Genomic DNA, 26,419 nt, shown 5'->3' with positions numbered 1-26,419 from the left:
CTCACTGATAAATGGGCTAGAGAAGGATAGGCTATTTCTGGAAATTGGCCTCTATTTTAGAATTCCCAAATTATACTCAAAAGTAGAATTAAACATTGAACATTAACTCCTTTCCACTAAGGGGTGGGGAGCAAGAAAGTGAGTGAGTTTCTTAAAATCAGTAAGACATAGCACTTTTTCCTCTAGACTATTAAGATGTTTTGCTAGGATTTTCTAAAATTTTGTCTAAAAACATTCAAGAATGCAAATAGTGAGTTTACTTATTCTTATTTTCCATCAGTAAAACTTATGTAAGTTTACCACACATTTGTCACTTGGGGATGTATTTTTTTATTGTGTGAAATGAAATCCTAAATTTTCTGTTAACAAGTAGAAAAGAGAGCAGAGATGAATCTGGTAGGGGAAGATGTCCTTCTCAACAAAGTAATAAGGATGCACAAACAATCCCACCCTGAAAGCACATGGTGATAGGCCCCCTGGATAGAGAGGGTTTCACAGGTTTGGCTTTGATTACTTCCACCAACACCATCACTCACCAACTCAACCGGGCCCCGACCACAGCATCTCCACAGTAATTTACTTGAAAAACCCTATGTCACAGCGAGAAAATAAATGTAATCAATATCTAATTTCATCCAGAAGGTCACAACTTTTTTTGATCTGCTTTCTTTTTATTTTCAGGAGACAAACAGCCTTTCAAATTACCAGTTTCTGTTCCAGGATCTGGCCATTACAACTCTTATTGGTGTAACAAGTAAGACATTTTAAAACTTTCTTACCAGAGGTGCTACCCTCAGCTGCCCTCCCTCTGCCTTGGAAAGATTTGTCTACCATGAGAACAGCAGCTGCAACAGCAGCAATGATCTGGAATTTATTCCCAAATATATACACAGAGAGGAAATAGAATCCTCATTTTTAAGTATTGCAAGAAAGTATTAGCAAAAGAAAAGCTTGCTCGTTATTTTGCTGTTTTCTGCAAAATGTGGAACTTCTATAAATGGTCACTAAACACTTAAAATGAAAAAAGCAGCTTGAAAATCAGGAACACTAACTTCAGAGTGCTTTTAGATACAGTTATAGTTAAAATGTACCCAATTTATAGGAGCCAAATGGCTTTTATATTTCTCATACCTAAATCTTAGCCTCTCAGGATTTAGAATGAAGCTTAAAGGTAATCTTGCCATTATACCTCTCTTACCCTCCACCTTCTAATGAATAAATTGTCTCCCTAATGTTCCTGCAATGGAAAATTTTTTTATTTTTGACTTTATTCTTTTTTAGGGCTGTCTTAGGTTCACAACAAAAATGAGAGGAAGGTACAGAGATTTCCCGTGTACTTCCTTCCCAAACACATACATAGCCTCTGCTACTATCAGCGTTCCTCACAAAGTGGTATATTTGTTGTAACTGATGAAATTCTATTGATGAATGATTGAAGTTTTGACATGTCTTTGTTGTTTTGCTTTTGTCTTACTAGTTCAGCTAAAGGAAAATCTCAACCAACATTCATATTGAAACTAATTCAGTCATCAATTGCAATCATAGGTTGATTACGGACACAAGAGTTTGGCAAAACTCAATGAAAGCATTTCGTGAGAAACAATTAATAATAACATCATTATTATCCAAAGTCCATAGTTTACATTACAGTTCATTCCTGGTCTTGCACATTTTATGGGTTTGAACATATGTATAATGACATGTATCCATCATTATATTATCACACAGAATATTTTCACTGCCCTAAAAATCCTCTGCTCTGCCTAGTCATCTTCCCCACTTCCCCAAAGCTCCTGGCAACCACTGTGATCTTTTACGGTCTCAGTAGTTTTGGCCTTTCTTTTCTTTTCTTTTCTTTTCTTTTTTTATTATACTTTAAGTTCTAGGGTACATGTGCACAACATGCAGGTTTGTTTGGCTTTTCTAGAATGTTATATAGTTGGAATCATATATAGGCTTTTCAGATGGGCTTTTCTTCACTTAGTAATATGCATTTAAGGTTCAACTATGTCTTTTCATAGTTTGATAGTTCATTTCTTTTTAGTGCTGAATAATACTCCATTGTCTGTATGTACCACAGTTGATTTATTCATTCGCCTACCGAAGGATATCTTAGTTGCTTCCAAGTTTGGGCAACTGTAAATAAAGCTGCTATAAACGTCCGTGTGCAGATTTTTGAGTGGAAATAAGTTTTCATTTTCACTGGGTAAAGGATTATGTAGTAAGAATAAGTTTTGTTTTGTAAGAAACCTCTAAACTGTCTTTCCAAACAGCTATACTAGTTTGCATTTCTACTACCAATGATTTAGAGTCCTTCTTGCTTCACATACTCACCAGCATTTAGTATTGTTAGTGTTCTGGATTTTGGCCATTCTAATAGGTTTGTAGTGGTTCCATTTATGCTTTTACTCCTACTTCCTCCAACCTTCTCAAGGATTTTATTCGTCTAATAATCTATTTCTCCATTATTATCAACCTTTCTCTTGTTTACTAGATCATTCCCAATGATGGCATATAATACATTCTCATATCTTCTTTCTTTTAAAAATTCTTATTTGACCCTGAATCTACCACTAGCTACTGCCTTTATTCTTAAACTTCCCAAACAGTTATGTATACCCACTTTCTCCATTCTCATCCCTAATTCTACTACCATTCCATTTCCATTAGCCAGATTCTAACATCCAGGGGCATGAATTTGAATTTTGGGCTTATGCAGTTGTTCAGTAGGAGGCAGTGGTATACTTGCAAATGTTTAACATGTTGCTCTCCAAAACAATTTGAATATACATATAATATATATTTACTTGTTTTCATATATATAATGGAAACATATATATATATATGGGAAACATATATATGTGTGTATATATAAATAGATATAGAAACATATATATGTGTGTATATATAAATGTATATATACACACATATACACATACACACCCCTATATATTTGGAAGCATATTTATATATAGTAAACACACACACACACGCATATATAGAAACAAGTAACTTTACTGAAAAGAAATGTGTAGTGAGCAATTTGCAAATATACTTGTTCTCTAACTTTTGGAGTATTTCAAGTCTTGTTCTTGGATCCGCTGTCTTTTCAGCCTATACCATCTCCATAAGTAATCTCAACCAGCCCCATGACTTTAATATTATCTATCTGCTGATGAATCCCAAATTTATATCTCCAGCCTTGATGTCCATCCAAAGCTCTGGAAATGTAGCTACTCTGCATCTAACCATGGGTATTTAATAGGAATTAAAGTTCACATTCTCAAACAGAACTCTTAATTCCCCCAGATCTGATATTCAATATAATCATTATGTACTTACTGAGTCCCTAGTTTGTGCTACTTACTGATCTAGGAACTTAGAATAATACATCAGTGAAACAAAACAAGATTTCTTTCCTTATGGAGCTTACATTCTACTGGAATTGCACTGTTATCTACCTAGTTGTTCAAGTCAAATAACTAGAGTCATCCTTTATTTTTCTTGTTTCTTCACCCATCACATCCTATACATTTGAAATTTCTGTTAGCACTGCCTCCAAAACGTACTGTGATTCCCCCCCTCCATTTTCAATGGAGCCGCCATCATTAGTCACTAAGCAATGCCAGCTCCCTTGTGCATTACTGTAACAACTTTATAGCTGATCTTGCTTCCACTGTTGCTGCCCTCTCCTCATTCCCATTTACACAATAGTAAGAGTATTGTTTTTAAATATAAATTTTATTATTCATTCTCTTGCTTAAAATGCTCCAATGCTTCCCATTTTGACTCAATTCAAGTCTTATATGATTGGGCTCCTGACTACTTCACCAACTTCACCTCTACCCGCATTGCCACTCACTGATGTGACTGCTGTACTGGTCTTACTGTCTCTAGTACATTGTCAAGCTGTGGTCAACTCAAGTACCCTTGCATTGGCTATTCCTTTTGCCTAAAATACTCTCCCCTTGGATCTTTATATGTCTTTGACTTTTTAAATTATTCATATTTGAGCTCAAATGTCACTTCTTCAGAAAGATCACTTTAATAGTGAAGAAGCCAGTTCTCTATCACACAACCCTGCTTTATGTTTTCACAGTACTTTCCACAATCTGAAGTTACTATATTTATCTTTGTTTTCATTAGCTTTTTGCCTGCTTCTCCTCACCCAGAATGTGTGTTTCATGAGAACAACATTTAGTCTGTATTGATCCATGCTGTAATCCCAATACTTCTGACATATTAAAGGAGCTTGTTAAATATTTGTTAAATCTATTGAAAGAACAACCTCGTACAGGCTTTGTTAACTTTGTCAGCAGAGTTCCCCTTCACACGAAGCCAAATTTATCTCTAAATGTGTAACTTTCATCCATCCCAGTTTTGCCATTTGAGGTGTCACAGAAGAGTTTAATTTTTTCTCCAGAACAGTCCTTCTGTTTGAAATTTATTTCGAACAGAAAATTCTATTTGAAAGAATTTGGAAACAGCTCTTATTTATTCTGTGATTGTTCTTTTCTCCATAGCAAGTGCCTTTAGGATTTTCTCTATTTTTTGTTAAACAACTTGATTCTTTTCTGTTTAACATATATTAAGTGTATATGTTATTAACATATATTCACTGTGAAAGATGGAAAACATTTCAAGATATAACAGAGAAAAACCTATTTTTATCTTACTATCCAGAGCTAACCAATTAAAGCATTTTGATGTATTTCTGTCCAGTCTTTTTTCCATATAAATTAAGAAATTAGAATTATGTCTTCTATATAGTGCATCTTATTTTCATTTTAATTTTTTTCTTGTGGTAAAATTATATAACAAAATTTGTCATTTTTATTTTTTTCTGTGTATAATTTAGGGACATGAATTACATTCACAATGTTTTCAATCATCACCACTATATATTTTCAAAAGTTTTTCATCACCTCAAACAGATACTCTATCCATTAAAGCAATAACTCCCCATCCTTTCTCCCTCCAACCCATGGTTAACTCTAATCTATTTTTTGTCTCTATGAATTTCCCTATTCAATATATTTCATATAAATGAAGTCAGGCAGTTTGTACCATTGTATCTGGTTTCTTTAGTATAATCCATTTTGTAACATGCATCAGAACTTAATTCATTTTTATAGCTGAATAATATTCCATTATATGTATATACCACATTTTATCTATCCATTTATTTGTTGATGGACTTGGGTGCTCCCACCTGTTGGCTATTGTGAATAATGCTGCAATGAACATTTGCATAAAATATCTTTTTGAGTCCCTGTTTTCAACTCTTTTGGGTATAAAGTGGAATCTGGGTCATATGTTAATCATATATTTAACTTTTCAAGGAACCACCAAACTATTTTCCTAATGACTGCATCATTTTACATTCTCACTAGCAGTGTATAAGGGGTCTAATTGCTTCACAGCCTCATCAGCTCTTGTTATTTAATGGACAAAGATTATTTTAACCATCCTAATAGGTTTGGAGTGATATCTTATTATGATTTTGACTTGCATTTCTCTAATGACTAATAATAGTGAACATATAGTCATGTGCTCATCAGCCATTTACATGTCTTCTTTGGAGAAATGTTTATTCAGGTCCTTTGACCATTTCCTAATTGAATTTTTGTCTTCTGGGTTTTATTATTATTATTATTATACCTTAAGTTCTAGGGTACATGTGCACAACGTGAAGGTTTGTTACATATGTATACATGTGCCATGTTGGTGAGCTGCCCCCATTAACTCGTCCTTTACATTAGGTATATCTCCTAATGCTATCCCTCCCCCCTCCCCCCACCCCACGACAGGCCTAGGTGTGTGATGTTCCCCTTCCTGTGTCCAAGAGTTCTCATTGTTCAATTCCCACCTATAAGTGAGAACACGCGGTGTTTGGTTTTTTGTCCCTGCAATAGTTTGCTGAGAATGATGGTTTCCAGCTTCATCCATGTCCCTGCAAAGGACGTGAACTCATCCTTTTTTATGGCTGCATAGTATTCCATGGTATATATGTGCCACATTTTCTTAATCCAGTCTATCATTGTTGGACATTTGTGTTGGTTCCAAGTCTTTGCTATTGTGAATAGTGCCACAATAAACATACATGTGCATGTGTCTTTGTAGCAACATGATTTATAATCCTTTGGGTATATACCCAGTAATGGGATGGCTGGGTCAAATGGTATTTCTAGTTCTGGATCCTTGAGGAATCACCACACTGTCTTCCACAATGGTTGAACCAGTTTACAGTCCCACCAACAGTGTAAAAGTGTTCCTGTTTCTCCACATCCTCTCCAACACCTGTTGTTTCCTGACTTTCTAATTATCACCATTGTAACTGGTGTGAGATGGTATCTCACTGTGGTTTTGATTTGCATTTCTCTGATGGCCAGTGATGATGAGCATTTTTTCATGTGTCTTTTGGCTGCATAAATGTCTTCTTTTGAGAAGTGTCTGTTCATATCCTTTGCCCACTTTTTAATGGGGTTGTTTGTTTTTTTCTTGTAAATTTGTTTGAGTTCTTTGTAGATTCTGGATATTAGCCCTTTGTCAGATGAGTAGATTGCAAAAATTTTCTCCCATTGTGTAGGTTGCCTGTTCACTCTAATGGTAGTTTCTTTTGCTGTGTAGAAGCTGTTTTGTTTAATTAGATCCCATTTGTCAATTTTGGCTTTTGTTGCCATTGCTTTTGTTGTTTTAGACATGAAGTCCTTGCCCATGCCTATGTCCTGAATGGTATTGCCTAGGTTTTCTTCTAGGGTTTTTATGGTTTTAGGTCTAACATTTAAGTCTTTAATCCATCTTGAATTAATTTTTGTAGAAGGTGTAAGGAAGGGATCCAGTTTCAGCTTTCTACATATGGCTAGCCAGTTTTCCCAGCACCATTTATTAAATAGGGAATCGTTTCCCCATTTCTTGTTTTTGTCAGGTTTGTCAAAGATCAGATGGTTGTAGATGTGTGGTATTCTTTCTGAGGGTTCTGTTCTGTTCCATTGGTCTATATCTCTGTACCATGCTCTTTTGGTGACTGTAGCCTTGTAGTACAGTTTGAAGTCAGATAGTGTGATGCCTCCAGCTTTGTTCTTTTGGCTTAAGATTGTCTTGGCAATGCGGGCTCTTTTTTGGTTACATATGAACTTTAAAGTAGTTTCTTCCAATTCTATGAAGAAAGTCATTGGTAGCTTGATGGGGATGGCATTGAATCTATAAATTACCTTGGGCAGTATGGCCATTTTCACAATATTGATTCTTCCTATCCATGAGCATGGAATGTTTTCCATTTGTTTGTGTCCTTTTTTATTTCGTTGAGCAGTGGTTTGTAGTTCTTCTTGAAGAGATCCTTCACATCCCTTGTAAGTTGGATTCCTAGGTATTTTATTCTCTTTGAAGCAATTGTGAATGGGAGTTCACTCATGATTTGGCTGTTTCTCTGTTAGTGGTGTATAAGAATGCTTGTGATTTTTGCACATTGAGTTCTAGCAGTTCTTCATATATTGTGGAGATTAAACTCTTATGAGACATGAAATCACAAATATTTTCTCCTATATGTTATCTTTTCACTTTTTAAATAATGTCCAAGTTTTTTATTTTAATGGAGTCCTATTTATTTATTTATGTATTTGTTTGTTCATGTATTTGGTGTTATATCTAAGAATCCAATACCAAATTCAAGGTTATGAATATTTCTCCCTAAGTTTCTTCTAAGTATTTTATGTTGTTAACTCTTACATTTAGGTCATTGATCCATTTTTTGTGTTAATTTTTACATGTGGTATGAAGTAGAGGTCCAAGTTCCTTACTTTGTGTGTGGAAATCTGGTTGTCCCAGCTTGTTGAAGAGACTATTCTTTCCTTCATTAAATGGTATTAATATGCATTTTGAAATCAGTTGGCCATAGATGTATGGGCTTATTGCTGGACCCTCAATTCTATTCCATTGGTCAACATGTATTTCCTCATGTTAGCACCGAACTGGTTTGGTTACTGAGTTTGGATTTGGGAAGTGTGAGTCCTTCAATGCTATTTTTCTTTTCAAGATTTTTAGAAACGATTTAGGGACTCTTATAATTTCATATAAATCTGAGGACTGACTCCATTTCTCTAAAAATAGCTATTTAAATTTTGATAGAGATTGCATCAAATCTGTAGATCACTTTGGATAGTACAAACATCTTAATAATATTGAGTCTTCCAATCCATTAATATGAGATTTTAATGGGTTTTTCCATTTATTTGTGTCATCTTTAATTTCTTTCAACAAAGTTTTGTAGTTTTCAGTGTGGAAGCCTTTCTCTTTCTTGGTTAAGTTTATCTCTAGGTATTTCATTTTTTGGAAATAGAATTTTTTTAAGTTTGTCTTTGAGTTGTTCACTGCTGGTGTATAGAAACACGATGATTGTTTTTGTGTTGATCTTATGCCCTGAAACATTGCTGTATTCAATTATTAATTTTATCAGCTTTCTTGTGAGTTTCTTAAGATTTTCAGTATGTAGGCTCTTGTCATCAGTGCATAGAGATGGTTTTACTTCTTTCTTCCAATTGGATGATTTTATTTCCTTTTTCTTTTTAAAAGATACAACTTATTTTTAATTAACACATATTTGTACATATTTGTGAGGTACAATGTGATGTTTCAATACATGTATACGTTGTGTAATAGTAAAATCATGGTAATTAGCATATTTATCACTTTGCACATTTATCATTTTTTGTAGTGAGAACATTCAGAATTCTCTTTTTTAGCAATTTTGAAATATAAAGTCTGCTATTGTTAATGATAATCATCCCACTGTGCAATAGAACAATAGAACTTATTCCTCCTATTGAACTATAACTTTGTACATACTGACAACCTTCTCTCCATCCCCTTCTCCTATCTCTATTCTTTCCAGCCTTAAGAAACCACTATTCTACTCTCTACTTCTATGAGATCAACTTTTTTTGATTCTACAAATGAGTGAGGTCATGTGGAATTTGTCCTTCTGTGTCTGGCTTCTTTCACTTAGCACAGTGTCCTGAAGCTTCATTTATGTTGTTGCAATCAACAAGATTTCCTTGTTTTTTTTAAGGCTGAATAGTATTCCATCGTGTATACCACATGTTCTTTGTTCATTCACCTGTTGATATACCCTTAGGGCAATTCCATGTTTTGGCTGTTATGAATAGGGCTTCAATAAACACGGGAGTGCAGATATTTCTTTGACATACTGATGTTATTTTCTTTGGATATATACCCAGTAGTGGGATTGCTAGATCATATGGTAGTTCCATTTTTAATTTTTAAGGGAACCTCCATGCTATTTTCTTTAATGGCTGTATTAATTTACATTTCGACCAACAGTATGTAAGTGTTCTCTTTTCTTTACATTCTCACTAATATTTATTATTTTTTGTCTTTTTGATAATAGCTGTTCTAACTGGAGTGAGATTATATCTCACTGTGGTTTTGATTTGCATTTCCCTGATATTAATGATGTTGAACATTTTTTCATATATCTGTTGGCATATGGCATACCTATTTCTATGGTTTTTTTGGAGAAATGTCTTGTCAGGTATTTTGTCCATTTTTTAATTGAATTATTTTATTATTATTTTTGCTATTGAGTTTTTTTTTGAGTTCCTGATATAATCTGGATATTAATCCCTTGTCAGGGGCTATTTTATTATACTGCATAGTTTAGAAATATTTTCTCCCATTATGTAGGTTGTCTCTTCAATCTGTTAACTGTTTCCTTTGTTGTGCAAAATCTTTTTAGTTTTATGTAATCCCCATTTGTCTATTTTTGCTTTCATTGCCTATGCTTTTAGGGTTTTAGCAAAAAAATTATTGCCCAAATCAAAACCATGAAACATTTTTCATATGTTTTTGTTTAGTAGTTTTATAGTTTCGAGTTTTACATTTAAGTTTTTAATCCACTTTGAGTTAATTTTCTTATTTGGTGAGAGATAGGGGTCTAGTTCATTCTTCTGCATCGATAACCAATTTTCTCAGCACCATTCATTGAGGAGACGGTGCTTTCCCTAGTGTGTGTTCTTTGCACCTTTGTGAAAATCAATTGACTGTAGATGTTTTTATTTCTGGAATCTCTATTCTGTCCCATTGGTCTATGTGTCTATTTTATACCAATACCAAGCTGTTTTAGTTACTGTAGTTTTGTAGTATATTTTAAAATCAAGGATATGTGGGGCCTCTGGCATTATTCTTTTTGCTGAAGAGTGCTTTGGTTATTCAAGGTCTTTTGTGGTCCCTATACATTTTAGGATTTTTTTTTCTATTTCTGTGAAAAATTTCTTTGGTGTTTTGATAGAGATTGGATTGAATCTGTAGATTGTTTTAGGTAGCAGGGATATTTCAACAATATTAATTCTTCCAATCAATTAACATGGGATGTCTTTTCATGTATGTGTGTTAGCTTCCATTTTTTTTCACCAGTGTTTTATAGTTTCCAGTATAGAGATTTTTCACCTCCTTGGTTAAATTTATTTCTAGGCATCTTATTTTTTGTGGTGTAGCTGTTGAAAGTGGCATTGTCTTCTTTATTTCTTTTATAGATAATTCACCATTAGCCTATATAAAAGCTACTGATTTTTCTATGTTGATTTTGGGTTCTAAAGATTTACTGAATTTATTTATTAGTTCTATTAGTTTTCTGATGGAGTCTTTAGGGTTATCTATGTATAAGAGCATGCCACCACCGAACAGGGACAATTTGACTTTCTCCTTCCCAATTTGAATGTCTGTTTTTTTTTCTCTTGCCTAGTTGCTCTGGCTAGGACTTCCAGTACTATGTTGAATAGAAGTGGCAAAAGTGGGCATCCTTTTCTTGTTCCAGATTTTAAAGGAAAAGCTTTTAACTTTTCCCCGTTAATATGATGTGAGTTGTGGATTTGTCATACATGGCCTTTATTGCATTGAGGTGCATTTCTTCTATGCTTAATTTGTTCAGAGTTTTTAGCAGAAGGGAATTTTGAATATTGTTAAATGCTTATCTATTGAAATGATTATATGGTTTTTGTCCATCCTATTGATGTAATGTATCATGTTTATTGATTTGAATATGTTGAACCATCCTGCATCTTGGGGTGAATCCCACTTGATCATGGTGAATTACCTTTTTAATGTGTTGTTAAATTCAGTTTGCTAGTATTTTGCTGAGGATTATTTTTTACATCTATATTTACTAGAAATATTGGCCCTTTTTTATTGTGTCCTTGTAGTGGGGGACTCATAGAATGAGTTTGGAAGTATTTGCTCCTTTACAATGTTTAGGGATAGTTTGAATAGAATCGATATTAGTTCTTCTTTAAATGTTTGGTAGAATTCAGTGGAGAAGCCATCAGGTACTGAACGTTTTTTGATTGGAAAAGTTTTATTACTAATTAAATCCTGTTACTAATTATTGGTCTGTTCATGTTTTCTGTTTCTTCATGATTCATTCTTGGTAGGTTGTATGTGTCCAGGAATTTATCCATTTATTCTAGATTTTCTAATTTGTTGGCATACAGTTGTTCATAATAGTCTCTTATGATACTTTGTATTTCTGTGTTATTAGTTGTGATGTATCCTTTACCTCTGATTTTATTTATTTTAGTCTTCTCTCTTTTTTTCTTAGTCTGGCTATGGTTTGTTGATTTTGTTTATCTCCTCAGAAAACCAACTCTGTTTTGCTTATCTTTTGTATTGCTTTTAGGTCAATTTCATTTGTTTCTGCTTTATCTTTATTATTTCTTTCTTTCTACTAATATTGGGTTTAGTTTGTTGTTGTTCTTCTACTTCCTTGAGGTTCAACATTAGGTTGTTGTTTGTTATTTCTTCTTTATTCATGTAGGCATTTATTGCTGTAAACTTTCCTTTGAGTACTGCTTTTGCTGTATCCCAAAGGTTTTGCTGTGTTTGTTTCAATTTTCATTTTTCTCTAAAAATTTTTTAACTTCTCTTCTAATTTCTTCATTGATTCATTGGTTGTTCAGTAGCACCTTGTTTAATTACCATATATTTGTATAGTTTCTGAAGGTCCTCCTGTCATTGATTTATAGTTTCATATTATTGTGGTTGGAAACAATACTTGATATGATAATTGATTTTTTAAAAATGTTTTAGTACTTGTTTTGTGAACTACCTTATGATCTAAACTGGAGAATGTTACATGCGCATTAGAAAATAATGTGTATTCTTCTGTTATTGAATAGAAAGTTTTGTATATGTCTGTTAGGTCTATTTTGTCTAATGTACAGTTCAGTTCCCATATTTTCTTGTCAGTTTATGTCTAGTTGATCTGTCTCTTGTTGAAAGTGGGTTATTGAAGTCCCCTACTATTATTGTCTTGCTATTTCTCCTTTTGTGTTCATTAACATTTGCTTTATATATTTACGTGCTTCAATGTTGGGTGCATTGTCTCTTGTGACAGTTTTTGACTTGACGTCTGCTTTATCTGACATAAGTATAGCCAATCTTGCTCTCTTTTGATTACCATTTGCATAGAATATCTTCTTCTATCTCTTTATTTTCAGCTTATTTGTATCTCTAAGGATAAAGTGAGTCTTTTATAGGCATTATGTAGTTGAGTCTTGTTTTTTTAAATCTATTCAGCTACTCTATGTCTTTTGATTGGAGAATTTAATACTCCATTTACATTCAAAGTAATTATTGATAGTTAAGGACTTACTATTGCCACTTTGTTATTTTATGGTTGTTTTGTAGTTCTTTTGTTCCTGTTTTTTTTCTTTTTATCTCTTTGATTTGGTGGTTTTCTCCAGTGCTGAGTTTTGATTACTTTCTCTTTATTGTTTGTGTATTTGCTATAGCTTTTTGCTTTGTAGTTACCATGAAGCTACATAAAATATCTTATAATTATAATGGACTGTTTTACACTGAAAACAACTAACCTCAGTCACATACAAATCTCTAGACTTTCATCCTTCCCCCAATTTATATTTTAGTGTCACAATTTACATCTTTTTATTTTATGTACTTCTTAACAATGTATTGTAGTTACTATTATATTTGACTGTTTTGGCTTTTAGACTTCATACTAGAGATATATATGTTTTATAGAGCACCATAACAGTATTGGGATATTCTGGATTTCACTATATATTTACTTTCATCAGGGAATTTTATACTTTCATATGTTTTTATATTTGTAGTGTCCTTCCATTTCTACTTGAAAAACTCTCAAGCATTTCTTGTAAGGAAAATCTAGTGGTGATGAATTCTCTCAACTTCTGCTTGTCTAGGACTTTATTTCTCCTTCACTTCTGAAGGACAGCTTTACTTGTATAGTATTTTCAGCTGCCAGTTTTTATTTTCTTTCAGCACCTTGAATATATCATCTCACTCTCTCCTGTCCTGCAGGGATTTTGCTGAGAAATCTGTTGATAGTCTAATGGGGATTTCCTTATTTGTGATTTGGCACTTTTCTCTTGCTGCTTTTAAAATTCTATCTTTGTCCTTTATTTTGACAATTTATTATAATGTGCCATGATGAGAATCTCTTTGGGTTGAATTCTTTTGGGGACCTCTGAAATTCATATATCTGGATTTTCGTATTTCTTGTAGGACTTAGAAGGTTTTCAGCACTTATTGTATTAAATAAAATGTTTTGTTTCTATCTTTGTCTCTTCTCCATCTGGCAATCCCATAATGCTAATGTTTGATCATTTCCTGGTGTTTCATAAGTCCTATGGGTTGTCTTTGTTCTTTTATATTCATTTTTTCTTTGCTTCCTCTGACTGGGTAATTTCAAAAGACCTAGCTCCAAATTCAGAGATTCTTTCTTCTGCTTGCTCTAGTCTGCTATTAAAACTCTCTATTAATTTTTTTCATTTCATTCATTAAATTCTTCAGCTCCAAAGTTTCTGTTTGGTTCTTTTTAAATGATATTTATCTCTTTGTTAAGTTTCTCATTTAAATTCTTTAAACTCTTCTCCTAATTTTCCTAATTTTCCTAAATTTGCTGAATTAGGAAACTCTTTTCCTAATTTGTCTATCTGTATTCTCTTGTATCTCACTGAGTTCCCTTAAGATCATTATAAATTCCTTTTCAGGAAATTCATAACTTTCCTTTTCTTTGGGGTCAGTTACTGGAGAATTATTGTGTTTCTTTGTTGATATCATATTGTCTCGCTCTTTCATATTTCCTTTTTGTTTCTGCATCAATGTCTTTACACCTGGCAGAACAATCACCTCCTCCAAACTTTACACAGTGGCTTTCACTTGCAGATGAGTCTTGGTATGCTAATTGTGAAGATTGTGGTAACTCTGATTCCGAGAAGATGCAGTAGTATAGACTTTGTACAAGTTTTTCAGCTAAGATCAATGCCAATAATGACTCTGAGTGCCTCAGTGGCCATTTTACAGATGATGGGGAGACTTGACTGAGGGACCCTCTTGGTGTCAGGTCTGGCATGACCTATAAGCAGCTGCAGTAGTGCTGGGTTATAGCAGGGAGACCTTAGAGAGGCTGTGAAGCTAGGCTCCTAGGTTCAGGATTTTTTTCCTTGGAGAGAAGGACTGCTCTGGAGGTTTGGGACCAGGGAGCAGGGTACAGCTGCAATTCAGGAACTAGGGCTAATAGGATATAATGGCAACGAAGTTCCCTGGGAGATGAAGCACCATCCAGTGGTGACCTTGGACCCTGAGATGATGGGGCACAGTGGTATTCCATACTCTGTGAAGCTGGGGTACGGCAACAGCAAAGAACCCAAAATGGCACAGCTGTCACTTGGGCCCTGGAGGGGCAGTGGGTGGGGGACAGGGAGCAGCACAGTGATGACTCCACTTACCTGGGAAGGAGGTATCTCAGCAGTTCAGACTCTAGTCCAGCTAGTCAAGCTCTAGGGAACCAGGGAACTAGAGCTATTTTTCCTGTTGGGGGAGGGATGTCTCTGCTCAGCCAGTGCTTTTCCCTGGGATGTGGAGTACTATGTCAGCTCAGGCCTGGAATGCACAACTGCCCAGCTCGGCCAAAGCATTGATTCCTTGGGAGGCAGTGCACTGCTTTAGCTCAGGCTTGGGGGTAAGTATAGGGGGTAGGGGAAGTGAGGTATGACTGCTCTTGGCCAACACACCAGTTCCTGGGAGACAGGGCACTACTTCAACTCAGGCACTGGGGAGGCATGACTACTCTGGGAAGCCAAAGTACCATTTTCCCAGAAGGCAAGACACTACACTTCAGCTCAGGCATGGGGGCAGGGGCAGCAGCAACTGGGAGGGGTAGTTGGACCACTTTGCCAAGGCATTGTTTCTTCAGGAGGCAGTGCACAGCGTCATCTCAAGCTCCAAGGGGCAGGGCACAGCAGGGACTCAGAAGGGTATATGGAGCAGCTTTACCATAGTACTCTTTTTCTTCCACTGCATTACCAGAGGCAGTGCACAGGTTCAACTCAGGTCCCTAGGGGCAGGGTGCAGCAGTGACTAAGAGGAGTAGTTGGAGCAGTTTCATCAAGGCAGTTTCTCTGGGATGCAACGTACAGCTTCCCCTCAGGCCATGCAGGGCAGGGTGCAGTGTTGACTGGGAAGGGCAAATGGAGCAGCTCTGCCAAGGCACTCATTTCCTCTGGAGGTAGTGTGTAGCTTCAGTTCAGTCCCTAGAGGACATGGTACAGTGGGAATAAGAGGGGTAAATGGAATAGCTGCATAGCAACTTGGCTCTCAAGGTAAGATGTAGCGGCAGATCAGGGATGGCAGGGCACCAGGCAGGAGTAGTCCAGCAGCCGTTAAGCCTCAAGGCTGGTAGGGGGTCATGCCACTTGCCCTCAGAGCAGGACACATTCCAGCAGTAGTTTATGTTCCAAGATGACATAGTGCAGTAGCCTTGTAGGCCACAGGGGGAAGGGCACACTGTTGGCTTCTACTCTGGGGTAGCACAGCTGTGTGGACTTCAGGCAACTCCCTCAGCTGGTTTAGTGCCTGTGAGGACTGTAGGTGTCCAGGGTGTTGATGGGGGCTGCTGGGGTCCTCTTGCTTACCTTTTCCCCACAAGGAGACATCCTCTTGGTTCTAAGCTGATCCTGGCTAGAGTGGGGTGTTGGATGCCAGATATTTCCTGGGATGTGGAGTACTATAATAGAAACCAGTATGTGGCCATACTGGTTTTCTGTGCTCTACAGGGTTTCTGCTACTCCTTTGATGTATTCTGACACTCTCGTTTAGTTATTTTCATCAAAATATAGTGTTGTTTTGGTTGTCTTTGTGGGAGAGATGAGTACTAAGGGCTTTTAGCTGGCCATCTTGCTGACATCCAGTTGACTTTAATTTCTTTTTTTTTTTGAGATGGAGTCTCACTGTTGCCCAGGCTGGAGTGCAGTGGCGCAATCTCGGCTCACTGCAGGCTCTGGCCCCTCGGGGTTCATGCCATTCTCCTGCCTCAGCCTCCTGAGTAGCTGGGACTACAGGTGCCCGCCACCTCGCCTGGCTAATTTTTTGTATTTTTAGTAGAGACGGGGTTTCACCATGTTAGCCAGGATGGTCTCGATCTGACCTCGTGATCCACCTGCCTCGGCCTCCCAAAGTGCTGGGATTACAGGCATGAGCCACCGCGCCTGGCCAACTTCTTTTTTGTCTAATGTCTCTGGGTAGAACTCCCAGCACACTGTTGAAAGCAGTGCTGACAAGGGCATTTTTACCTTGTTCTGATCTTAAGACAAAGTTCTCAGTCTTTTACCCTTGAGTATGATGTTAGCTGTGGGTTTTTAAATTACATAAAATGTAATTATGGAGATGACATGAAACATTCTAAATTTATAACAGTGTAGTTTGAATTAACACCTTCACTTTAATAGCATGAAAACAACTGCTCCTTTGCAGCGTTATCTCCCCTTTTATATTGTTGATGTTACAAATTACATCTTTTTCCATTGTGTACTAAATAACATGGATATATAAAGTGAAATTGCAAACCAAAAATACACAAATATCAGCATTTATATTTGCTGATAGCTGATATAGTTACCTTTACTAGACATCATTATTTCTACGTAAGTGTTTGAGTAGCTATCTTGTATTCTTTCATTTCAATCTGAGCCCTTTAGCATTTCTTTTAGGGTAGGGTTACTGATAACAAACTCTTTCAGCTTTTGTTTATCTGGGATGTCTTAATTTCTCCCTCGATTTTGAAGGACAGTTTTGCCAGGTATGCAATTCTTAGTCAATAGTTTTTTTCTTTTTCTTTCAGCATCTTAAATGTTATCCCTTGACTTCTGGCTTCCATGGTTTCTGATGAGAAATTGGCTGCTAATCTTACTGAAGATCCCTTATAGGTGATGTGTCACTTATCTCTCATTGCTTTCAATTCTCTTTGTTTTGTTTTTTAATAGCTCAAATATGATGTCTTGATGTGAATCTCATTGGGTTTGACCTATTGTAATTACTTGTACTTCTTGGATATGCAGATTTATGCCTTTCATCAAATTTGGGAAGTTTTCTGCCATTATTTCTTCAAATATTCTTTTTGTCTCTTTCTCTTCTCTCCTTCCGATACTCCCACAACGTACATGTTGGTCTGCTTGTTTGTGTTATACATGCCCTTTAGGCTCTGTTCATTTTTGTTTATCATTTTTTTTTCTGTTCCTCAGGTTGGATATTTTCAACTATCCTACCTTCAAGTTCACTGATTCTTTCTTCTACCTGCTCAAGTTTGCTGTTGAGCAGCAAACTGCCTGCTCAAGTCTGCTGAAGTTTGCAAGTTTGCTGTTTTCACTTAACTTACAGTACTTTTCTGCTTCAGAATTTCTTTTGACTCCTTTTTATAATTTTTATCTTTTTACTGACATTCTCATTTTGATCATACATTGTTTTCCTAATTTCCTTCAGTTCTTTGCCCGTGGTTTCCCTTAGTTATTTCAGCATATTTAAGATAGTTGTTTTAAAGTCTTTACCTAATAAGTCTAATATCTGTGCTTCCTCAGGGACAAATTCTGTCCATTTATTTTGCTCTGTTGAATATTATAATGCTCTTACTCTGAAAATTAGATTCTTCTCCTATTTTAGGGTTTGAATTTTTTGTTTCACTCTTTGTTGAAGGCTGTAATAGTCCATTTGTTTAGTGACTTTCCAAAGCTTTTTTTGGAAAGACTGTACTAGTTTTCATGTGAGATCACATATGTCCCTGTTCCTTCAGCTTTTGTTCAGCTAATGTTTTGATAGAGATTTGCTTGACCTCTAGGAGTGAAAAAACAAACAAACAAACAAACAAAACCTTCTCCAGTCCTTACAGATTATTTCTGTGCTGGAGTACTTATTCAACACTTTGCCAGGCTTACACTGAGTCTGGAGATAATCCAAAGCTGAAGGCTTTGGGTCTTCTCTGGTCTTTACTGAGCATGTACTATGCCCTGGGATGCACATAGCTTTTGCCCTGGGCATTTACATAGCATTCTACATTTCCCAGCATACACAGATGCTTTAGACTGCCCTAATTCCTCCAAGGAAATTTCCTTAGCTTTTCTTCCAGGCTTTAGATGGTTATTTTATGTATCAACTGTAATTTTTTGCCCTAGGCAACTGCATTTGTTAGCCTAATAATGTTTTCAAGCAATGTGCACTGCTTTTCTGCCCAGAGTGAGTTCTGTGTTAGGTGGAACAGAGATGAGTGCCTGCATCAATCCTTCAGGTAGTTCCCAGACAGGTTGGAACAGACATATGTAACAATTTGTAAATAAGGCCTGCTATGCTCCTTTTGTAACCAGGGACCAGGGTCTCCCTCTGGGAATGCAGGCTATCTTCAGGATTGTCACTAAGCTGAGCAGAGGGTGGATCAAGTGCAAGTAGAAATGCCACAAAACTTTCCTGTGATCCTAAAGTTGTCTTTTTCTTGATTCAGTGTTCACTTGGTTGCAGTATACTTTTCTGTTTTTCAGATTTTCAGATTTCTGACAGTTTCTGCTTGTATTTTGATATTTCTGTGGAGATGTGGGAACTTGGAGCTGCCTACTTCACCATTTTGCTGGATATCACCTATTATTTGTCATTAAGTGTTTTAAAGCATTGCTGTTTAGTGACTACATGTTGTTCCATTGTATAGATGTACCATAACTTATTGTAAATGATGCCGTAATGAACATTTTTTCACATCTCTGATTAATTTTTTTAGCTTAGGATAAATTTCCAAAAGTAGAATAACTATGTCGAAAGTTATGAACATTTTTCAGTCTCTTCACATTTATTGCCAAATTGCCCTGCAGAAGGTTTGCATCAATTTATTTTCCCACAAGCAATATATGAGAGAGTATATTTCATCCCTCCCTTCTCTGTAATTTAATAGTTTTTCCCTATTTATAAGGCCAAAAGTGACACCTTGTGGCTTTGTCTGCTCTTTTAAGAATTCTTTACATGACTTGAATTTGAGTCCATTAATTGTTTTATTCCCTCAGTTTGTGATGTACTCCAGTTTGTCCATTTCCTCAAATGTATGGGCCAATGAACTTATGCCATTCTTCTGATCAAGAATACATTTTCCTGCTCTCATAAATATAAAATTTGAATTTATTTTATAGTGAATCTGAATGGTGCCTACCCTAAGCTGGTGCCTTTCAGACCTGCAGGACGGCTGATCTCTCCACCTCTGCTACTCTCTGTGATTTTCAACATTCTTCTCAGCCTGGCCATGCATATTGCGGGCTTCATCCTGGTTCAGAGGCAGCCTTGGTATTCCGTGGAGATACACAGGTATGAGTATAGTCTCAGCTTCTGCTTCTCACATTCTAATTTCTATCAAACATCCTCTGGCCAATATGACGGGAGGCAAATGGGTCTTCATTCTGCCAAAGGTTTTGGCTTTTTAAAGTCCCTTGGGCAAATTTTCAGTGATTATTTCTTCTCTGTAGCACGATTTAATGCTAATGAATGTATGATTCATTCATTAGCACTTATCTTTGTCTGTCTTATATGATAATGATCTATGACCATCTTTGATATCTAGGGTGACCATGGATTATAATTTGCCTGAGCAGCCCCAGTTTAAGTAGCCCACTTTAAATTAAGTGATGTCCCAGTGAAATTATTAACATCTTTCCTTTTCACCTTCAAAACTATCTTTGTTAGTTAAGTTATATATTCAACTCACTTACAAATTATCAGAGATTTGTTGTTGTTGTTTATCAGGGGAACCTGCCCCCAATATTTCAACATAGGTTCTAATTTCCCTAAGTGTCTGCTGGCTGAGAAATAAAGAGAAAGAGTACAAAGAGAGGAATTTTGCAGCTGGGCCTCCGGGGTGACATCACATATCAGTAGGACCATGATGCCCATCTGAGCTGCAAAAACAGCAGGTTTTTATTAAGGACTCCAAAAGGGGAGGGGGTGTATGAAGAGGGAGTAGGTCACAAAGATCACATGCTTCTGAGGCCAAAAAAGATCACAAGGCAAAGGGCAAAGCAAAGATCACAAGGCAAAGGGCGAAATCAAAAGCTCCTGATAAAGGTCTATGTTCAGCTGTGCATGTATTGTCTTGATAAACATCTTAAGCAACAGAAAACAGGGTTCAAGAGCAGAGAACCAGTCTGACCTCAAATTCACCAGGGTGGGGTTTTTTCCCCATCCTAATAAGCCTGAGGGTACTGCAGGAGATCAGGGTGTATTTCAGTCCTTATCTCAACCACATAAGACAGACACTCCCAGAGCAGCCATTTATTGACCTCCCTCCAGGAATGCATTCCTTCCCCCCAGGATATTAACTATTAATATTCCTTGCTAGGAAAAGAATTCAACGATATCTTCCCTACTTGCATGTCCATTTATAGGCTCTCTGCAACAAGAAAAATGTGGCTCTATTCTGCCTGACCCTGTAGGCAGTCAGCCCTTATGGTTGTCTTCCCTTGTTCCCTAAAATTGCTGTTATTCTGTTCTTTTTCAAGGTGCACTGATTTCATATTGTTCAAACACACATGTTTTACAATCAATTTGTACAATAGTGGTCCTGAGGTGACGTACATTCTCAGCTTACGAAGATAACAGGATTAAGAGATTAAAGTAAGACAGGCATAAGAAATTATAAGAGTATTATTTGGGAACTGATAAATGTCCATGAAATTTTCACAGTTTATGTTCAGATATTGCAGTAAAGACAGGCATAAGAAATTATAAAAGTATTAATTTTGGGAACTGATATATGTCCATATTAAAATGAAATCTTCACAATTTATGTTCCTCTGCCAGAGCTCCAGCCAGTCCCTCTGTTCAAAGTCCCTGACTTCCTGCAACAGTTGTTGTTGTTGCTGTTATAGAGATGGAATCTCTCTCTGTTGCCCAGGGTGGAGTGCAGTGGTGTGTTCTAGGCTCACTGCAACCTCTGCCTTTGGATTCAAGCAATTATCCTGCCTCAGCCTCCCCAGTAGCTGAGATTATAGGCACATGCTGCCATGTGCAGCTAATTTTTTTGTATTTTTAGTAGAGATGGTGTTTCACCATGTTGGCCAGGCTGGTCTCAAACTTCTGGCCTCAAGTGAACCACCCACCTCGGCCTCCTAGGGATTACAGGTGTGAGCCACCACACTCGGCCAAATTATCAGAGATATTAAGCCACTTGAGGGAGGAATCATGATTTACCAATCTCTTTCCCATATAGCCTTAATGAATGTGCATAATTTGTTGAATACATAATTGGCTGAATCTCTCTCTCTGTCTCTCTCTCTCTCTCTCTCAATGTATCCAAAATATGGGTCTATCTGTGCTTGTTGATTTTTTCCCCTATTTTTCAGTGTGTGTGTGTGTGTGTGTGTGTGTGTGTTTTCCAAAGCACAGGCAATTGTAGAAGCATTGAGTGCCTGCTCTGGACACTGTTTGGTATGGAATCTTCTGGATACAAATGCTCCATAAAGCCTTGCAATCTTACTTCATTAGCTTCTTTGGTTTTCCCTTTTAGTGCCTGCACAGTACAAAATGAAAGCATCTCAGAGTTAACCATGTCTCCAACTGCTCCAGAAAAAATGGAAAGTAATAGCACCTTCACAAGTTTTGAGAACACTACAATCTGGTTCTTGGGAACAATCAACTGTATCACTGTGGCTCTTGTGTTCTCTAAAGGAAAACCATTTAGACAGCCAACTTATACAAACTGTGAGTAGAACTGTACTGCATCAGAGGTGAGAAGTCATCAGAGAGGGGAACAGACATGTCCAGGTCACTTAGGGAACAGCTTTAGAGTTGATTCTTATCTAGCATCTCTTGACTTCCACTCTAGGGCTCTGCAAAACACATCGTACAGCCTCATTTTCATGGTTCTTTGCTCTTTCCTTCAAAGCTACATTAAATACTAGGGCTTCTTTCTCCCTTTCCTTCACCAGAAGTTTGCCTCTGGGTGTCTTTCTTGGGATCACTCCAAATTGAAAAGACCGATTTATTTCTCTACTTGTCAGTACTTGTCAGAATTCACCCTGGAAACAGTGGAGAGAAGTGGATCATGTCTCTTGCCATGAAGGCAATAGTCAGGGTGGCATTGTGTGGTGGCAGGCTGCTAGTGGGTCCAGCCTGGAGGAACCTGACTAGAGAGGGTTATGGAGGCTCTCGGCCAGAGTACCTCCCTCCTACTTCCTTACATTCTGGAGTAGGAAGGTATGTTTGGATGAGAAATGAGTGACCTGTTTAATCTTCGAGACATTTATTTGTATATCATCACTACTCTTCTTATTGAAAAAATTCAAAGCCCAAATTGAGTTCCTTTATGAATATTTTCATAAAAATTTATTTGTTCAGAGAAAATTATTTAGCTTTTCTTCTTCCTGGGATGAGGAAGCAGCTAAATACTGACCTCTATATGATAACAATTTAAAAATTGGTTTATTGACAGGCTTCCTTTTTACCAGAAAATGATTTGAGGTAGATAATTTGCATTAAAGTGACTCAGATACTTGGATGTCTTCAAGGCATTTATTGAACATGTATTTTGTCAATGCTACCCTATGTATATCTACTGCTTTTATTAATTGAAACTTAAAATGTGCATGTGAAAATTTTCACTTGCTTCAAGGACATGCATAGAAATTATAGAGGTGAGACCCATTGCTTAGAAATGAATACTTTCCATCTAGTATTTGGATGTAGAAATCAAGTAAATTAAATCAGTGTTAATCTAGAATACATCCGTCAATATATGTGACATTTTTCACTCTGATTTCTCAAAATAATACCTTGTGTTCTTATTTCCTCAGATATATTTGTCCTTGTGCTGATAATACAGCTTGGTGTGTGTCTATTCATTCTATTTGCTGATATACCAGAATTATATAGACGTTTGGATGTAAGTCTAATCTTTGGGATATGATGATGCTTTACAGTTATGTAACAGTTTAACTTTAAAAAACAGAGCACAATTTCAATTGACATGATTTTTGACACAAATTATTCTTTTGGGATGGCAGAGCTAAAAAAATGCTAAATTTATCTATATTTTTTATTTATACTGGTCAAGAAATAAAATTCTACCCAGTTTTGATTTCATGAGACTGAAGATAGCCTTTAAATATTGAATACTTTAATTTTGTTTTCTTCTTATTATTTAAGAGACAGGATCTCACTTTGTTGCCCAGTCTGGAGTGCCATGGTGCAATCGTAGTTCACTATAGCCTCAAACTTCTGAGCTCAAGCAATTCTCCCACTTCAGCCTCCCGAGTAGCTAGGACTGCAGAAGTGTGCCATGATGCCCAGCTAATTTTTTTAAAAAAATTTTTGTAGAGATGAGGGCTTGCTATGTTGCCCAGGCTGGTCTCAAACTCCTGGCCTCAAGCTAGCCTCCTGCCTTGGCCTCCCAACGCGCTGGGCTTACAGGCTTAAGCCACCGCATCTGACCAAATATTTTTATTTTAAAAGATCTCCTATAAGATGAGAAAATGTTTTTCTATATTTTCTCTTTCAAATATGAGAGAATTTTTTCCTAATTGCTTCTTTTTTTGAAGTTGTTTAAAACTGTTTTGCCTATAGCTTTTTTTTGGTTATCATATATTTATGTAATTTTTTACGCTTTAAAAATGTTTTCTGTGTGTTCATACTTAATGTCTGTAAAACTCACTTTCCAAGAGCCATACTTTTCCTCATAAACTCTCTTATATTTTATAATATTGATACAGCTGTAAAAACCTACAAGATACCAAAATTTTACATATCCAAGCCAGGGAAAAACATATTTTGATCCCCTTAACCTATCCTACTTTTATTACAATTTAATCATGGCTAAATGATCTTTAGATCAAGAAATGCAATATTGAAGAGATGACTAAAGAAACAGCTCTTTTAATTGAGTGCTTTGTATATCTGGTTGCCTCTCCATCTCAAAGATGAGTTTCATGAGATCCAACAGTGTATCTTATTCATTCTTGTATTACCAGTGCCTTACACAAAGAATGGCAAAAAATGACAAAGGAATGACTGACTGATCATTGCGTATCAGACTCCTAAATATAAACAAGCACTTAGAGCATACAATGCGTTCCCAACCAGCAACACCTGCACAAACCCACAGTGACATTTGGCATACTAACTAATATCTTTAGTTTGATATACTAATATGTTTAGCATGAGTCTTTTAATTTTTGTAACTGCATTACTGTGGTTAGCAGTGTAATTACCACTGTTGTTAAGTGCCGTCGTGAATTAAATTAAGTATTCATGGAAATAAGTAGGCTTTGCCCGCTGGTCTTCTAAGTCAGTTAAAACTTCTTAATCCTACAGAAGTTAAGGATGAGATGTGGTGAGTTGAATGTCACTTTTTAATAGAAGAAGATTCTTACAGAAAGGCTGGGTCCTCTGGTATAACAAAATAGGGAACATATTTAATTTGGAGAGAACCTGGGTAGGGTCATTGCCAGCATGACTGCAAAGGATTCTGCAAAGAATTATTGTTCACTTTTAAAACAATTATTTTTCTTATTATTACATAAAAATATATGTTCTTTTTAGAAAATGTAGAATGTGCGGGCAAGGAAAATTATAACATTATTCACTATATTCTTCCTTCTTTTACAATTCATATATTATAAACGTGTTGATTAATTTTTAGTTTTTTTTAAAAGGATGGAATCATGTTGTTTTGCAACCTAGAAACTGCTTACTTAAAAATTTATAAATTATTTTAATAGGGAACACATTCATTTGGTTCACAATTCAAATGTTTAAAAAGCCATATAGTGACAATCCCCATCCCATCTTAGATTCCCAGTTACCAGTTCCCCTCCCTGGAGGTAACCAATGACACTAGTTTATTTTACATACTTTGGGACATATTTTGTATATTCTTCTTCCACATTTTTACATAAACAGTAGAAAACTATTATATTTGTTCAGGTCTTCTGAGATGTAGATGACAAGTTGAGTTTAGTCATGCAAGAGATTTGTTGGAGGAAATTCTCGGGGTAGGGGTAAGGGAATAGAAAGCCAGAGGAAGTGGGGAGAGGCATCACACTGTGATGTGGGTTTATCCTCTAAAAAGAAGGGAGGGAAGAAGGAGGGCTAGATGTGTAGCATCTCAGACTGCAGTACACTTCTAAGAAAGTCAGGCCAAAGTTGCCCATCAGGAGTTTCTACGTCTCGTAGGAATGAGTCTGATGAGAATCCGTGCTGTCCTCATTTCTTGGCTATGTGCAGCTTATGACTTTAGATATGCTTTACAGTGGATGTGGTGGTGGATTCTGAGCATAACAGTTGGGGTATCCACCATTTATCCTCCCAGCAGCAGAAGATCTGAGTGGAAAATTTTCATGGCTGCTACAACACATACATTGTCCTGCACCTTGCTTCTTTCATATAACAGCATTAATTGTTCCATATCAGTACATACATTTTCCTCATTCTTTTTAATGCTAATATAATATTTTATGTAAATGCATATTATGTATATGTCATATGTATACCATGCTTTATATGTAGTCCCATATTGATAGACATTTAAGATGTTTCCAAGTTTTTATTACAAACAAAGCTGCAATAAAAATATTATTGTGCATATATCATTTTAGCCATATACAAGTATATTTCTCAGATAAATTCCTAGAAGTGGATTTGAATTTTTAACTTTGAGAACACTGTCCTCTATGGAACTGTTTTAGTTTTTACTCCCACGAATGTATGAGGCAATGCATAAGTCAGTGCCAGGTACAATGGGATGCCCTTGGCACTTTTTCATTCATTAATTCACCCATTGATTCACTCATTCACCATACATATATATCAGGCATGTGCCTGGAAGGGGTTGGGGAAGACACAGAGAAAATGGGCAAAGGGACAGGTCATGACAAGCTTGATTGCAGCTCCATTTGCTCCTTTGGCAAGGGCCCTTGTGAGGGCACACTGTGCAGCTGGATGCACAGTCCTGAGGGTGAAGCCGTGAGCCAGTGCTAAAGGCAGGGCTTGGCTGGGGAGAGATGGGACACCAGGGAGAAGAGGGCAATGCTGCCCAATTGTGAAGGTTTGACATGGGTACCGTCAGGCCTCC

The 26,419-nt window shown here is 36.5% G+C and overlaps 1 protein-coding gene across 6 annotated transcripts in view; it reads left to right on the top strand.

The window, feature by feature from the left end:
• Positions 1 to 26,419, top strand: part of ATP13A4 (ATPase 13A4) — a 195,055-nt gene that overhangs the window by 159,816 nt on the left and 8,820 nt on the right. For all 6 annotated transcript variants that reach the window (XM_016942513.4, XM_063807434.1, XM_016942512.4 and 3 more), the window contains 4 exons: positions 682 to 754; positions 19,494 to 19,665; positions 21,860 to 22,053; positions 23,145 to 23,233. In XM_016942513.4, coding sequence (XP_016798002.2) covers positions 682 to 754; positions 19,494 to 19,665; positions 21,860 to 22,053; positions 23,145 to 23,233 — 528 coding nt within the window. The remainder of the gene's footprint in view (positions 1 to 681; positions 755 to 19,493; positions 19,666 to 21,859; positions 22,054 to 23,144; positions 23,234 to 26,419) is intronic.

The sequence above is a fragment of the Pan troglodytes genome, chromosome 2 (assembly GCF_028858775.2).
Source record: "Pan troglodytes isolate AG18354 chromosome 2, NHGRI_mPanTro3-v2.0_pri, whole genome shotgun sequence".
NCBI lineage: Eukaryota > Metazoa > Chordata > Mammalia > Primates > Hominidae > Pan > Pan troglodytes.
This window is presented reverse-complemented; position numbering and strand designations above follow the sequence as displayed.